Below are 17,036 nucleotides of genomic sequence, written 5' to 3' on the forward strand. Positions count from 1 at the left end.
AAGTGATGTGGGTAGTCAACATACCAATTTGTTTGTAACACTACGCTATGCTAGAGTCCATGGTAATGAATGCTCGACAGGTCTTATGAGACTCAACAATCAGACAATGAAACGGGAAATTAATTTCACTTAAATAAACATAAAGCAATACATCTAACATCATTTTTTTCTAAAACTCAGTTACTCAGAAATGAGCTCTAACATGATTACAAGCAGATTCCAACAGCTAGTTCCATAAAAACCATCATGTTCAAGTACACAAAAGGTTGGGCTAGATGATTTCTATAGGTCCCTTCTGACCCCCACAATTCTGTGATTACATGAATAAATTCAGGATTGTTGTTGAAAGTGATACAGAAGATACCATACAGGTTTTAAATACAAAGTAAAATAACACCTATTATCCATCAGATATAGGACAAGCTTAGGGAAAACATTCATCTTAAATATACAGAAAAGGTCTCTATATTAGATAGAGAAGAAGAAACTGGTTGAAAAATCTATGAAGTTGTAGTAACTGCAATACTAAAGCACTGGTTTGAGTTTGTCTGTGTTTGTTTGTTTTGTTTTTTGCTTTTTAAAATTTATCCTATCTTTGCAATGCAGGCCAGACAGACAATAGTATCGATCCTCTTGCAGGGAAAGGGAACAGGCTGGATGACTTTTGAACTCCCACTGACTTCACAATTATTCTTTTAGATTCCATTTCAATAAATAACACAGACCTTCAATATAAATAGCAGAATAAACAGAAATCTGTTCTGTAATTACAGTTCTCTGTTTTGAAGAAGAAAATACAGAAAATGCGGGTGATACAGAGGAATCTCAAGGTTCTGAATGGAGAGAAAGCAGGAATTCCTTCAAATTTCCTTTCAACAGTTATATCCTGAGTCTCTAGCAACTAAAATATTTTTTCAGAAGAGCATTCCAAGATGAATAACAACTCTGAACCGCCAGCAAGAATAAGCAAAAGCTACAGGAACAAAGAAGTAGTCTGTAAAAACTCAGAGGTCCACGTGATTTAGTTTTAAATATAACCTCCTCCAAAATAAGTTTAAAAAAGCAAAAAAATAAAAAAATAAAAAAATCCCCAAACCAAAATAAGAACAACAGTAAATAAGTGATTCAGTTACATACATAGAAAAGAGGAAAAATAGAATCCACCATCTTTAATAAGTGATGCTGAACACGGAATGGCTTGCGAAATATGGCATGGAGTTATTTATTTATTTATTATTCCAAGGGGAGATAAATATAAGCTCTGTGTTCATAATGGGAGTTCACTAAATCAACTTATTTCAGTAACACAAAGTAAATCAGTTCCATCCATTGCAAGAAAATAGAACACTAGTACCTATAAAATAAGGTAACCCAAAAAAGTACTGGTAATTATTCTCAAATTATGGAAGTATTTTTAGACTAATAGAAAGATGTTTTCCTCCCAAAAGATATCTGAAAAATAGGACATAATTATATATTGTATTTGTTTGTTTAGTTTGCCTGTTTGAAGAGAAGCAATTTTGAAAGGCTGACATAATAGATCTAATTAATCTGGCCTTAACACTTGCTGCGGTACCAAGCCTGAGACCACTGGATGAATAAGATTATACCAAAAAAATTAATCTCAGTAAGAAAATTACAAGAATACGCAGTGCTGAAAAAGTGAACCATCCAAGAAAACAGAAGCCCTAGCAGAGTTCTAAAATTTCCTTAGAATTTCTCTAGGTACTGATTTTATTTAACTTCCTCCAGCTAGTTGTGAGGGTCTGGGGAACATTGTCTGATTAAAGCAGACAGTGAGAAACTATGTGACTGCAGAAGACATCATATTATGTTTCAATAAACTTGAAATTTAAATTTATAAATGAGATCAAGCAGTCCAATATGAGCAAAACCAAGAAAATTAAAGACAAAACAAAGAAGCAAAAGAGCCATAAACCTCAGACATGAACATCTGATTCTGAAGTGACAGAAAGAAAAAAATCTCAGATCCCAAGATTTCTTTCATCAGGTAAGCACAAGCTAAAGATACAATGTGGCTATGAACTATGAGCTACACAGGAAAACATCAGTAGGTGTACTCCCATCAAATGTATAGATGCATTGTACAAGACACTGGGCAGAAACCATCCAGAACACCGGGTAAATTCTAGTTCCTCACACTGAAAGACAAATCCAACAAAGAAAAGACTAAAAGACTAGGAAGGACCATGCAGCAGAGGGCTGTTCTTACTAATGGAATCTGGAAGCGTATTAATGTAAAACAGAACAGAGATGCTACCACAGTTTCTAAAAGCATGGCCAAGAACTTCAGGGAGGGGAAATATTCAGTACATGGACAAACACAAGTTAGAATGGGAAAATTATAGTGAATTGTCAGGAATCACAGGATGAGTGTCTGAAACACATTCTGAACAACAGTGAAAGGTGCAGAACCACCTCCAAGTTTCTGTAAGACGTGACAGTCTGCTCTAGCAGGGGATGGATAGGATCACCCTTTAAGATGAATCCACTCTTACATCCTGATATTAGGTAGACAAACACCAATTTACTGAGTTTCATCTAGTAGTATCTACCATTACTTAGCATTCCTTCAGTACATCTACGAAGTTGCATTAGACTGAGATGATCCCACAGAGTGGCCTTCTTGTCTTAAGTGGGATTAAGGTGTAGGGAACCTGCTTTGGCAGGGGGGTTGGACTCGATCTCTAGAGGTCCCTTCCAACCCCTACAATTCTGTGATTCTGTAAGAAAGGAAATGGGAACCTCTAAAAGAAGAAACAGGCCAGAATCAGACAATTTGCTTAACTGAGCATTTTATTTAGCTAAGACATTAGAGTTGTTGTGCTTTTTTATAAAGCTCATCAAAATTACATTTAGAATGACTTTATTTATTCTCCTTCTATTGCCCAGAGACATAGCTGGTGATGCAGGAAAGGAGAAAGATTTCCACAGCAGAACAGCAATCAGAAAAGCTGACTACAGAGGTAGTACTTTTTCTTAATCAGCATCACCAAAAGCGCAGTGGAAGTGCTCTCTGTTAATAGTACACCTTATAGGTGGGCTCAAAGCAGCTTTGTTCAGAATTCCACATCAGCCACGCATTAGCCCACCATCAGAGATGCTCTTCCGTCAGCTTGAGAATCACTTAGCCACACAAAACGCATAGCTCCATTATAGCTTAGAGATGTCTTAGCTCACAAATAATACTACGGTTACTGAAAGATGACAAGAGGAAAAAAAGTCTTCCAAACATCAGCACAAATTTTGTACTTAACACAGCTTTGAAGGCAATTAACATTGCTGCTTTCTTGAGCTATCATTTTTGTCCCTGGCCTCTTAATACCTCAATATGTTTTAATTGGCTTCTTTTAGAAACTGTATAGTTTTAATTAATCTATTTACTGAAGTTGACATATCCTTCAAGCTACATGCAAAGAGATTTCTCTAATGGCATAACTTCCAGGCAAAGCACTTTGGAAAAAATACAATTGCTCCAAAACAACACAGACATATAATCTTGAATCTGTTATTCACACATAACACATTTCTCTTACAAACAATTCCCACAGTCCTACTTTCTTCTATTTTCTCTTCTACGTTACAGTCTAGTAGTTCAGATTTGGAGAGTACAAATGGATAGCGCTGTAGTTTCTAGAATGTGAGCTGCTTTTGAGTTACATTTAATTAATTAATAATTTAAACTTACCTTTATCCTCTTCAGTAATCACTTTATCCATTGCATACTCCACATCAAAAATGTACCGGTAAAAGCACAGCTGAGTGTACAGGGCCTTATCAGAATACTGCAAAATAAAAAGGTAGTAATTACAAACCCCAGTGATAAGTGTGTCTCCGATTTCTCTCTCTGTTATCAAGAGGTGATTCTATCTGTACTTTTCTAAAAGATATATTCTGCTCATGTATTACTATAACGCTGTATTACTATAACACTACTATTACAAAAAAATATATTTATACTGCATCTCTGTACGCTCTTACCTCACAATTGAAATCATTAATACAAATCATACTAGAGTTATCCATTCTTATAAACACACAAATCACATTTACCTATTCTCACAGACACACATACCAGTATGACATTTTGGGACCAAAATAAAAGCTATAAGAAAGATGGCACAAAGTAATAACATTATTGCTTTGGTACATTGTACAATGCAACAATCTCAAAAAAGGAAAGGCATCAATGTATATTTTTGATGAATACAGGTGTTTGGCTGTATTCCCTCCCCTCTCCATTCACACACACAGCTGTAGTTACATAAATGGTGAAAAATTCAAATATGAACAGGTGCATATACACCTTTGCAGCTATGTCACCACCTTGATCTACACATCTGTGGAGGACTACTGCATGTTAATAATCACACCTTTAGTTCAAAAATCTGCAACTGTGTACAGGTGGAATATCATATTCAATTAACTGCTCTGAATGTCAGTGATGTCAAGTCTCTGTGTTATTTCTGTACTTCAACAGTACGTCTGTATGCATTCATGTCACTGCTGCCGTTCTGTGCATTAGGAGATTGCTCAACCAGACATAAGATCTACCTTACCCACACTACAACCAGGCCCTTTAAATTTGTTTTTCTTGATCTCTCGTTTAGCAAAACCACATTCCAGTCCCTGCTATTTAAGATACTGTTGTTTAAATATTGACCAACAATGGTTTGAATATGGAAGTCTTTAAGAATGAAATAACTAAAACTGCATCAGACATGGAAGTACCATTTGTTTTAATACATTCAATATTTATACACAAATTCGTGAATTCTTGGGAGACTTTCTTGGTGAACTACAAAATCAACAAACACCTTCACCACCACACGTTAGACCAATGTTAAGTTGACATTCAGCTTACCACATGGAATATGAGACTGAGAGCACAGAGGAACAGCAACTGGTAAACTATTTCTGTTTATTGGAATTCTGCTTTCACTGAGCTTTTTAATTTTCTACCCAATCATGCCAACTTTTGTTACTAAATTCAGCTTATTTTACACTTCTACTGACAGGTTATAAAGTATCTGTAACTGCTAAGCAATGCTGAGACATTTGACAACCATTAATACTGCTTTGTTATTTCTTTATATATTTTAACGTTACACTTTTTTCCACTTCATGTAAACCTATTTTAAAAAAAGACACACAGAAGCTTATTTTATTCCTTATTAGCTATTCTACGATATGCATCATCATTATACTATTATACACCAGTTATTTTTAGTAAATCCTGATTACTGCTTCCTGAAGAAGAAAAAAGGAGGACGACAGCGATTAAGTTATTTGTTTAGTTTTTTAGATTCAGCTGTAATTGCTGGTACACATCTCCCTGACTGCACACATGAAGCAGGTTGAATAGAACACTGAAATTACCTCCTTCATAATAGTTTGTTTTGATAATGTATTGTGTGTCGAGATGATGAGAAACAGTTGCTGTCAATTTGATTAGCCATTATATTTTTATGTTAATTGCCATTATTGGGTCCATTCTGTTTAGTGTCACCATAGAAGCCATACAATGTTAGCATAAATAACAAATTGGAGTAAATTAGGAAGATATATTTTTGCCAATTCATTTTAATTGCCCCTCAGTCCTTCCGTCGGTTAACGCAGCTGTTGACCCATAATAAGCGCTAGGTCAATATAGCTGCTTGTCAATTCAGAAATGCAAAGTGCTGTGTTGCTGGTAATGGATATACAACAACCTTTGCCAGCCAACTGAAGCAAACGAATGACAACCCACACGAAAGAATAAAGCATCAGCCATAGAGTTTAGTGACCTGATATTAGTAGGCAGGCTAATTGAAAGTCACTGCTTAAATGGATAAAGAAAATACAAAAATCGGTATGCAACAATTTATACACACAGACATACATACATATATAAACAATTTCTTATTTTAACTTTTTTTTAATTACTTTTTAATTGATAATGTGCTAATACTACCCTTTTAAAATTAGTTATCTAGTGAAAAGCACAAGGTTTATTTTTCATGCAACGATGAATATTATGGTATACTTATGAAACTAAAGAACAGGTGACTTAAATTTAAAAGAGCATTAGAAATTACTTCTATCGTCAGCTTGTGTATTTCTTTAATTTCTGATGACCGGTAAGATTAAAGCAAAAACTAAAGCTAAAACTTCAAACCCAACTTGACACTTAATAGTATATTTTTGTGCAAAGACAACTTGACAGCCCTTAAGTTACCACACGATTTTCTCAAATTTTGTATCATTTATGTATTCTTTCTTACCATAAAAGACTGAATGGTGAGAACAAGAAAATAAAACCTTATTTTGAAGTTCTTATTTGATCCGTAATGTTTCATTTCTTGATTTCATTAGGAACTGATTTCAGGATGCAACTCTGCCTCTTTGACAGCTTCCATTCATGGAAAGAACACTCCGTACCAAAGCAACCAAACAATTTTTCTTTTTTTTCTTTTTTTTCTGGTATTTAAAACAGCGATAAGCAGATACAGGAACCAAAGTCATGTAGTTTGCAATCACCATTATTCATTCCCATGACAGAAAGATTACATTTGTATTAGAAAAGTAACACATGGGAAAAAGAATAAAAATCATTGTGCTTGGCCAACAAGTAATCATCTGAAGAAATCTGGGTCTGATGTGATTGCAAAATCAGAAGGACAACTGCAAATCCCTAACCTACCCTCCCAGGAAGAATTTGAGATCACACGGATTATCATCCATGTGATAGACACCCCGTGTGTCTTAACAGAATCAGAACATTAGAAACATCAGCAAAACAAATTTTCCCATGAATAAAGACAATAATAGGGTACCAAATGCTCAGCCATAAAAAAAGAAAAATCTTGCTCAGCTGAAACATACACCAGCAAATGTTCACTAGAGCATGCATCAGGAAAGGAGGCCACAATGTATTAGTATTGCCGGTCAGCTGTGCCTTTACACATCTGAATCCACTCTGTCTTGATAGCTTATGAATAGGTTAGTATTTATCTTGTAACTGGTGATGTTTGAACAAAACACTGAAGTGAAAGGTAGATCTGTCTCATCTTCTGTCTCACAGGCTCCTAAGAATTCAGCTCCAGAGCAAAGCCACATTGTATACTTACTCCACATTTCTCTCAAGGCCAAAATTCAAGCAGTGAATGGCCCAAACTCCCTAATTTCATAAATGTAATCAGAGAACAGGGGATGTAGAGCCTTCCTGGCAAAAATAGAGGATCAAGCTTGGCTTGCTTAATTTTGCACAGTGTTGGAAACCTTACACTGCCCACCCTTACTTCAACTTCTTAATAACAAAGCTTATTTGACTCTCTGAAAGGAAGGGAACAAGATGGATTTAATCACTGGCGAGCATTCTTCCTCCCCTAAAGTCAGTGCATGAGAAGTTAACGTGCTCTGTATCTTACTAGCACTTCTCTTGTGAAAGGAATGTTGCTGGCAGCTCTATATAGGTGTTGAGCTTAGAAGGCCTCTCCCTCAGTGCTTGAGATTCCAACCCAAAGACCTTCAAAAGTGAGGTGCCTAATTCTCCTCCATTTTAGTAACACAGGAGCCCAAACAGCCATCTTTCAAAGTCTCTTCAGTAACTAAAGGTAACTAAACCTAGAGAATCCAGTTAAGAAAGGTCCAAGGAAATAAAAAGGAGAAAAACAATCCCAAAAGGAAGTCGATGAAAATTCACAACAGCTAAGATGCAGAAGACCAAACTTACAATTCTAGTTCTGATGCTTTGCTTACCCAATTGCAGTGTTATTCTAGAAAATACACTTTAAAAGTTCCACATCTGAAGCCATACTTTTGAACAGGCCAGAAGGCTAAAAACCACTACTTAGAACAATTTTCTTTGAACTGTTGTCAGTTCCTATATTTACCAAAGAAAGATGTGATAGTCAATACCTTTTACATGACCCACATTCCTTTAAACTCAGTTTAAGTCTATTTGTTCTTTGGTATCTCTCACATTCCTATAGTCCTCCCTGGTCCCCCCCAACGCTCACAACCCTTTATGTATTTTCAGATTTGTTTCCTGCACTTTTGTTGTCCTCTGCAATGGATTCACTCTCACTTCTGCAGGCCCTCTCTGAGCTGTTGTGACTTTGTACTCCAATCAACTGCTGTTTCCAGTTGTGCCACCAAAGGCTTTTAAGGATGATGAAGGCAACAAGAAACAAAAAAAAACATCTCTCACTCTAGTTTGCTAACTCTACTAGATTGCTTTGCGTAGGAGATAATTTCCACAGGCTACAGAATTTATTTGTATTACTTCAATTAATCATAACACAAAACAGTGGCACCACTTCATTAATCAGCTGCTCAAGAGAGTTACTTTTGCAAAGTCTTTTTGGTAATTTGATTAGAAATAGCCGTGGCTCTCGCTATTATGATACAATTCACTATGTCCAAACAAACCACTTAGGGATAGTTCTTAACACTTAAAAAATAAGAAAGAAGGAAAAAGAGATAGAAAAGAAAACTCTTGGCAGAAAATTGTGTTTCAGAGACTTTTGAGGCTCACATGCAGTGGAGAGAAGCATACAGGAAATACTTCAGTGCCTTGAGAGGCATTTCCTCCCCTCCCCCTTAGAAAGATGCAGTAATTAAAACCTAATTATTATCTTCATTTTAAACAAAACCTAAAGTGAATACCAATTAATAACAACATACTAATGAGCATCTGCTGTGATGAAATTGAATATGAATGTGCTGCAAATTTTGGGTAATTTATTTTTTCGGGGAAGTGCCACTGGTCTCAATCTACTTCTGGAAGATTGTATAGACTGCACACATTTTCCATCATCTCTCTTATGTGCAGCAATTTCTATTCTCAAAAAGAGGGCACAGCTCAGCACTGTGGATGTTTATGTATCCAAATGCTATCCATGCCACAGTGATTTCATGGCAATAAACTGAAGCAGAAGACCATGTTTTACACACCCTGTGTATTCCTGTAGAAACAGGCCAGCTGTGACACACCAAGCTGATGCAGCCTCCAGTTACTACCAATCTCTGAAGGTAAATGCACCTTTAGAAAACAGCCCAGGAAGTATGGAGGTCAACAGGAAAAAAAAAAAGCACAACAAAAGACTGAATATTCTTGGATATTACCAGATTTATTTTTTCCCCATTAAGTAACTGAAATGACAAGAACTTGTGCTGGTTTAAGTACTGTTTAGTAATTAATCAGAATGCTACAGATTACAAAATCAGCATTACAAAAACTCTGCATTGAAATTCCATCATAAGAGTAAAACGAGTGAGGAGCTGGGTGAAAGAAGATGAAAACTCCTGCTGACAAGGGACACCAGACTGAATAATGGGGTTAACAGAATACCTCCAAGCATGATTCTTAAGATTACTATTTCCAACTGTTTTCATTCAGTAGATAGGGCAGATAGTGGCAGGAAAAGGGGAAATGGGTTTAAGCTGAAGGAGGAAAGATTTAGGTTGGATATCAGGGGAAAGTTCTTTACTATGAGAGTGGTGAGGTGCTGGAACAGGCTGTTCAAAGAGGCTGTGGATGCCCCATCCATTCCTGGAGGTGCTAGAGGCCAGGTTGGATGGGGCCCTGGGCAGCCTGGTCTAGTATTAGATATGGTTATTAGTGGCCCTGCCTGAGGCAGTGGGCAGAGACTCGTGATTCTTGAGGTCCCTTCTAACAAAAGCCATTCCACGATTCTGTTTCATTCACAAAATCTGAATATAGCTGCCTTTTAATGAGATTTACAAGTCAGAAAAATAGAAAAAGAAATTTAACAGTAATTTTTATTTTTTAATTTTTGGCCATAATAAAAGCTGAATGAGTTATCTAAGACTGGACAGAGTCCTCAGCCAGAACTGCCCTGCTGAGGATTCAGAAGATGATAACTTAGACTCAGATAGGAAGGCCAATGGAACTGACACACAAAGTGCAGAGAATCTGTTGGAAAACTAGTGGTGGTAGACTACTTCTTCTTAAAGCTGACAGTGTAAGCAAAGACACAAAAAAAGCACTGATCCTTTTCCAAAGACAGGATGTTTTTTGAACAAAAGCACTGAGTGTCACCTGTGCTCAACTAAAGATTTCTTATCTTGATAGGTATCCAACCCTATCCTCTCTCTGGTCTCAACTGAGTATGAGGCAAATCAAATCCAATTCATGAATCCAGCAAAAAATTACTTCTTACCCAATCTGGCAGAAAACCAATCTACCACCAAATTTAATGGCCTTCCTGCATGGACAACAGCTGGAACAAGGCAAAATAGCAAACCACACTGCAGTAGATGTGAACAAGCCAAATAAGCTGCTGCCGACAATGGAAGACAATATGTCCTCCTGCTTTAAGGGGCTTGGGTTTTGCCTTGCATCCTTTATCTAAGCTCATCTGAGCAGCCCGATGAGACCCAGACACGAGAACAGAAGTCTTGAATAATAGAAAAGGATTAGCCTCAAACACACACACATGTAGATTTCATTCTGATGTGTTCTATAGTCTGAAAATTTCAGTGAGATGCTTATGAATAATTTTTCCTTACTGAATCTTCAGACAATTATGTATTGTTACAAATGCCGGGAAGTGCAGAAACAGCCCTTACAGTGGATAATGAATTTTTTAAAAACAGCTGGTTTTCACACAGAATGTTTAATGGATTAATAAATAAGATCACATGAGGTGGTGATTTTCCAGAGTGATCAAGGTAGCATCTTTGGTCACTTCTTCTATTCTAAAGGAAACAAACCTAACCAGTAAGCTCAAGTATTTAACTGCTACTTTCCATAATACTTAGTTTTTAACATTTGCTGAGTCAGTTTGGGGCTGGGACAACTCACTACCTACAACACTGAAGGCACAGTTGATGTGCCACGATCATTCATACTGGCAACATGGTTCCAATCAGAGGTATTTAAGGTATGGCTTGGTGACTGGACTTGGTAAGTCAGGTGGATGGCTGATTGCAAAGGGTTCTTTCCCACCTAAATGGTTCTATGATTTTTACAACTGAACTTTCTGGGTCCTAAGCTCTGACCCAACAGACTTTGAACACACAAGCACCCTTACGTAATAGGTTTGCAGAATACCATCAGCCTCAAGATGCGACTCATCTACTGAACCTACGCAATAAACACCATAATTGTTTTATCTTGGGAGTTTATGGGTAGCTCATATAATGCAAATAGAACCTAGGACAGTCAGTGCCATATGCATACAAACATCTGTAATCTTACATTTCTAGTTAGAAATACAAGATTTGGTTTTATCCAAATAAAAACATGGAATTCCAAGTAAGAAGAAAGAAACCTTGAAAAAAAAATAAGAGTGTAATCTAATACAGCTCATAGATGTGGAGAGGCTGTAGAGTATTCGTGTTCTCCTTTTGGAAGTAGTAGTATCACATAACCAAGGGATTTGCAGATTAACCAGTCTGTAGCATGGAAATTCATCCTATGCTTTCAGATGGTGATTGTACAAAATATCCTTCAAGCTATCATCTACAGCAGCAAGGTTAAGACTTGAAGTTTTTCACATCAAATAACAAACATGAGCTTTACTGGACAGCTGATGAAAGAGACACGTTACTCTGGAACAGGACTCTTCCAGTAGCATGCACAATCAAAAGCACACAACTGCACCCACAAAGATGCACTTAATGTTACTCCAGAGAATCTGATCCCCAAATCATCCATTTTTGTTTTTCTGTTTATTTATTTATTTATTTATTTATTAAGGAGCCTTTGATCAAAGAGTATTTGCCCACTCAAAATTACTTGCTGTTTAAAATAAAAAGCAAGCAAATACACTCTTAAAACACATCCTCTCCTTGGTATACAGGAAAAACAACACAAAATCCATGCTGTTTTTTGTTTGTTTGTTTGTTTTTTAAGATTAAAGCAATCACCTTTAAAGTCATTAATTTCTGGATTTCTGGAATTACATGATCCTTGACCATCTGGAATGGACATTAAAAAGCAGTTTGTAGAAAAGGCTCCATGAAACCACATTAAATTGCAAACTGCCTCTGTAAAGCAAAGCTGTCCCCTGCTGCAGAAACAGAAGTACAATGGAAAGCATTCCCAATCTATCTCAAGTGTTACAGAAAAACCTAATCCAGAGCTGTGTCTTGTTCTAGAGAACTGACTGATCTACTCATTGAATGAGGAGCATTCAGCAGTTAACTAACATTACTTACTCAAAACACAGAGGGAATTACCACACACACAGGAACTCTCATCACTCAACAGACTTCTTTGACCTATCAAGCAATTTCATTTATTTCCATACAAAACTCTGAAATAGTGTTTGTTTATACCTTATGTGAAGGAAAGACTATAACAATGATAGAAAACAATCCTTGTAAGCAAATTGGCTTATACTCATTTATTTAAATTATGATTTTGTTAAGAAATGGTTTACGTTGCACTACTTTCCTCTACAATAATTTACTAATATTTGTGAAATGTTCTTTTTTTAGCCGAATCTTGATTATCATTCAAGAAACACAAGTACAGCATTTAGAAACTGTTTTATTAGTAAATAAACAACACCATAAATAGGCTAGATACACAAGCAAATAAGCTTATCTAAATATGTTTTAGATGTAAAAGCATGCAAGTGAAAATAAAAACAAAAAAATGATTTGCAGAGAAGGAACTGAGAATACTGCTTTGCATGACCATATTTCTGTTTCTCAAAACTCAGCGAGCCCCTCAGCTCTCATTCCCACAATTCCAGCTTTTAGTCAGGGAGTTAAGAAGTTTGAAAAGCTACTTTTCCTCCCAACACTTCTCAGTGTTTTACATCAGTTGATATAAACTGTTGATGATTCAACATATGAATATATGATTCATATGAATATGATGATTCATATGAATATATGGCCAGTGGATGATTTTCTCAGCTTTTAATGAACTACTCTTTGAGCTCACCTACTCTGATAAATTGAAGCAAGGAAAATATCTGCTGCAGAGGACATTACTTTGTCCAAAGCAAATTTAGCATTCCAGTAAATTCTAAAGGACTTGTGGACAATATCCCTTCTCACCGATCATGATTTTTACTAAAAGTTACAAAAAAATAAGAAAACTAGGTTGGTATGAATACCTATACAAATATCAAGATTCATGACACACCATGAAATACTTTGCTATTAGATCAGAATTATGAGAAACTGACTTAAGTCCCCATCTCTATGGTGCCAACAACTTATGCAAGCAAATCCTGATAATTCTGAAAGACTCTACAAGACTACTGCTTCAGATAGAATGGCAAACAGACTCGCAATATAGTTTATTTAACTTGTTTAACTTATTCTGAAGCCAAGATGTGCACAGATGTCTCCTCTGTTAAGTACGATATCTCCTCTAAAAACATCTCTGGTATCATCTGCCAATCTAATAGTGTTCTTAATTATCCTTTTTTAACCAGATGCACATCTAAAATGGATTGCCGCTGATGTCTACTTTGTAAAGTGCCTTGAAAAAACAGATTGTGTCCTGCATTCTTCAGTTCACAAGCGCAAGCAGAAAGACAGAGTCCAACCATGAGATTATCCATACACAAAAAAAAAATAATAACAAAAAAAATTAGTTTACCTCAGAGCAGGCAAACATTCAACCCTTCAGGCTTTGATTCTGTTGACAGGTCTGACTGGTGAGGTCAACACAACTCAATGTGCATGTGCACATGCCAGGAGTAAAAGAGTGTGTTAAATACCCGCACGATCCCAGAATAGTGAATTTTTATTCAAGAAGTGAGATGAATAAAGTTAAAAATCAATCAATCAATACATAACAGTGTAACAGTCTGGAAAGGTTGTTCTGTAGATCCACAAACACTTCAAAAATTGTCTCGGCTACTGAAGAAACTTGGTAACATACAAAAAAGTAAACAACTGAACTGGAATTAATTGAATAGCTGCGATAGAGGCGGCTCTGTAGCTCAACAGTACGAAGAACCCATACTGCCATTATTGCCATATTTTACTGTTTCTACTACGGATATTAGGGACTACATTATTTTCCATAGATGCTCCCCATGTGATACAGACTAATCAAAGAAAAGAAAAACATAAATGCAAATGACTACATTTTACTGTAACTAGACCCTCATAATATGATCAGTAGAACTTCCCATATGTAGTTCATTTATGTTAATGAGTCTGTGTGTGCAATAATCACAGCTTTGAAAATCGTCAACTGGCCACTTGCCATGGGGTGGACTTGGACCAGAACAGTGAACTGCCACGTTTCCAGTTTCCCTACTTATTATTTGCATGATTTTCTTCTCACAAGTGCAAGGAGTCCAAGTTGACCACTGCTAGTAAAGTTATCATCACAGAAATGAAACTATCAGGTTATTATCAGGTCTTTCCATTGTTAGATATCCTACTACAGACATGTAGATGAAGCCCAAGAAATAAATTCTATATAAAACAAATGAAGAAAGGATACTTCCATGAAAGGCATCCCCATTAAATGAAAACTGTTTGTTTGAATAGTGGCTTTAAAAAAAGTTTATATTGATTGTATTTTTAAGAATACAGATAGCCTTAAACAAATGTCTTCAAAGGGTTACATTAATGCTTACACACTGTAAGAAACTAGTGACAAACAGCATCTGATAGTAACTGATTTCTGTAATGGGTAACACTCTCAAAGTGATTGTTTTTACTTGAATCTGAAAGACATTGGCTTAAATAAAAAACACTGGTTCCTAATGGCTGAGAAAAGGTATCAGTTGTCAACCTGTAGTAACAACCTATGCAGTGCCTAATTTTGACTGAAAGTGCTGCAGTTAGAAAGCAAGTAAGAATAATGGCGGCATAATTTTCATAGTGAAGAACATTCTGTTGTGAGTTCTCTCTCTTCTGGAGAAAACAGAAACCCTAGACACCACCTCCAATGCTGAACCCAAGTTAAAAAATCTGAAAGGTCATACACACTCACAACAGTGACGGAAAAAAAAGATTGTCCCACAGTACTATTCCCTAATAGAAAAGAAATTCAGTTCTTCAGTGCTAGACAAGGCCAGAGAGGACTTGTGATCCACCTCGATCTCTGTAACAAGATGCTTAACCTTCTGTTAACTTTAGCTCCCCTGGCATCTGGAAACAGTTTCTATTTAAAAACAACACAACAGCAAAAAACCTATGGGAGAAGTACTAATACTTTACATCAACCATTTATTTTCTGTCTTTCCTTTTTTCCTGTTAAGTCTCCCAGATGTTAGGCCCTTCCCTCATACTAGGGAATCAGTTCATACATGCATACTATAAAAATGTCAATCACATAATCTTATGCTAAGTAAGGCTGGATAAAAAATGACCTTAACCTTTAAAGTATCATACAGCATCCCAGTGCCCAAATTATAGGGAATGAATAAACAAGAAAGAAAAGGACATTCCATTTTAGTGTATGGATGCCCAGATATCAGAGAATTTCATAAACGTATTTGGAAAAAATAACATGAAAAATGTAGCTTACAGAAGTTTCTGTTCCAAAAAAAGTTGTATTGATAAGTCAGCCATCTTTATAAGCTAGACAGGATCATAAGAGCACCTAATACAATTTACTTACACCAAAATACAATTTCAAGAATCAACATTATTGTTTTATAGTCACAAGACTCCTTCATAATTTTTATATAATAAAAAACCTCAATCAAGTTCTGAGCAGCAAGGTACTGGTATGGCAACCTTTGCTCACAAATAAGAGGCTGTTCTTGTAGTGGGCAGGTCCATGGCGCACATCAAGGTAGTTAAGAGTGCGCCTGAATCATAGACAACCAAAGGAACTGTTCAGAGATACTACAGTTCACCTTCTGTTTTCCATGAGGAAACTCATCATGATTTTACATCTTCCTAATAAATAAAGACTCTTGGTAATAAGCTTGTATACACACCAAGATCAATTCTCTCAAATCCAGCCAGCTGTGAAAGTTTAGTATTTCCTTTACTTTTCTAGACTATTGAAAAGACACATTTTTCTTCACCACCTTTTCCTTACAACTTTATCATTTATTCAAATGTATATAGCCACTCAATTTTGTCTTCATGTCACTGCATAAGTCTGTAAGGGAAACTGTTTGTGGAAAAGCCTGTCAACTTTAACACATCATTTGTTTGCAAGGCTTCAAGATTATATTATCTTCATCAGATCATCAATAATTTACTGTAATGCAATGCACTGGATATATTCAGTCAAGAACCATTAATTCTCTTCTTAAGGTTTACATGACTACAAGAGAGCAATACAAACTATTTATTTATTTATTGAAAAACGTTTGGGAGATGGGCTGAGTTGTTTTTATTTTAAAGATTTGTGCAGCCAATAATGCATAATTTTGTTCCCATAGTACAGCAAACAATTCTTTTTTTTACCATAACTTTATAACATTATTCGGAGTATCCCTCTTTCTGTGACTGGAAAGAGAGAGAGATGATGCTAAAGGCTTGCTGGAAGCAATTAGTTAGATAATCTTTTGTGACACCAGGAACTCAGCCAAAACCTATAAAACTCTTTTTCCATGCCAACAGACTATTTTGTTAGTCAAGTATTTTTGAGTGGTCTTCAGCAAGAACACACTAGCCTTCCCATCCTTACCATGCAGTATTCCTCTATATTATGCAGTAGCTGAAACTTCTCAGTTGACTTAACAAAATCACCCATGTAAAAATCTAACCAGGGGTATTAGAGCATCAGTGAACAATAAAATAAAAATCTGACAAAATGGCAGCATTTTCTCATCCATGTGGAAGTACAAAAAAAGTAGTCTTAACTGCTTCTGCTATGTAGGTATTCAGAAACATGACATTCCACAAATCATCTAGATCATGAAGGCAGAGTAACCAAATGCATATATGCCTTTTCAAGCAAGAAGTTTAACAACTGTCAATCCATCTAGCTCATGAAAAGCAGAAGCAGACTTTGATGCTCAACATGAAATAATACACAGCGCAGAAAAGCATTTTACCAAAGTGTCTTCACCAGTTACAAAAAAAAAAAAAACAACAAACAACTGAAGTAGCAGTTGCCAGAT

General features: G+C 36.1%; 1 protein-coding gene across 2 annotated transcripts in view; it reads right to left on the minus strand.

Annotated features, from left to right (window-relative positions):
* Positions 1-17,036, minus strand: part of POLA1 (DNA polymerase alpha 1, catalytic subunit) — a 188,779-nt gene that overhangs the window by 37,592 nt on the left and 134,151 nt on the right. For both annotated transcript variants that reach the window (XM_072332121.1, XM_072332113.1), the window contains exon 36: positions 3,710-3,806. In XM_072332121.1, the coding sequence (XP_072188222.1) occupies positions 3,710-3,806 (97 nt within the window). The remainder of the gene's footprint in view (positions 1-3,709; positions 3,807-17,036) is intronic.

This window comes from Excalfactoria chinensis, chromosome 1 (assembly GCF_039878825.1).
Source record: "Excalfactoria chinensis isolate bCotChi1 chromosome 1, bCotChi1.hap2, whole genome shotgun sequence".
Taxonomy (NCBI): domain Eukaryota; kingdom Metazoa; phylum Chordata; class Aves; order Galliformes; family Phasianidae; genus Excalfactoria; species Excalfactoria chinensis.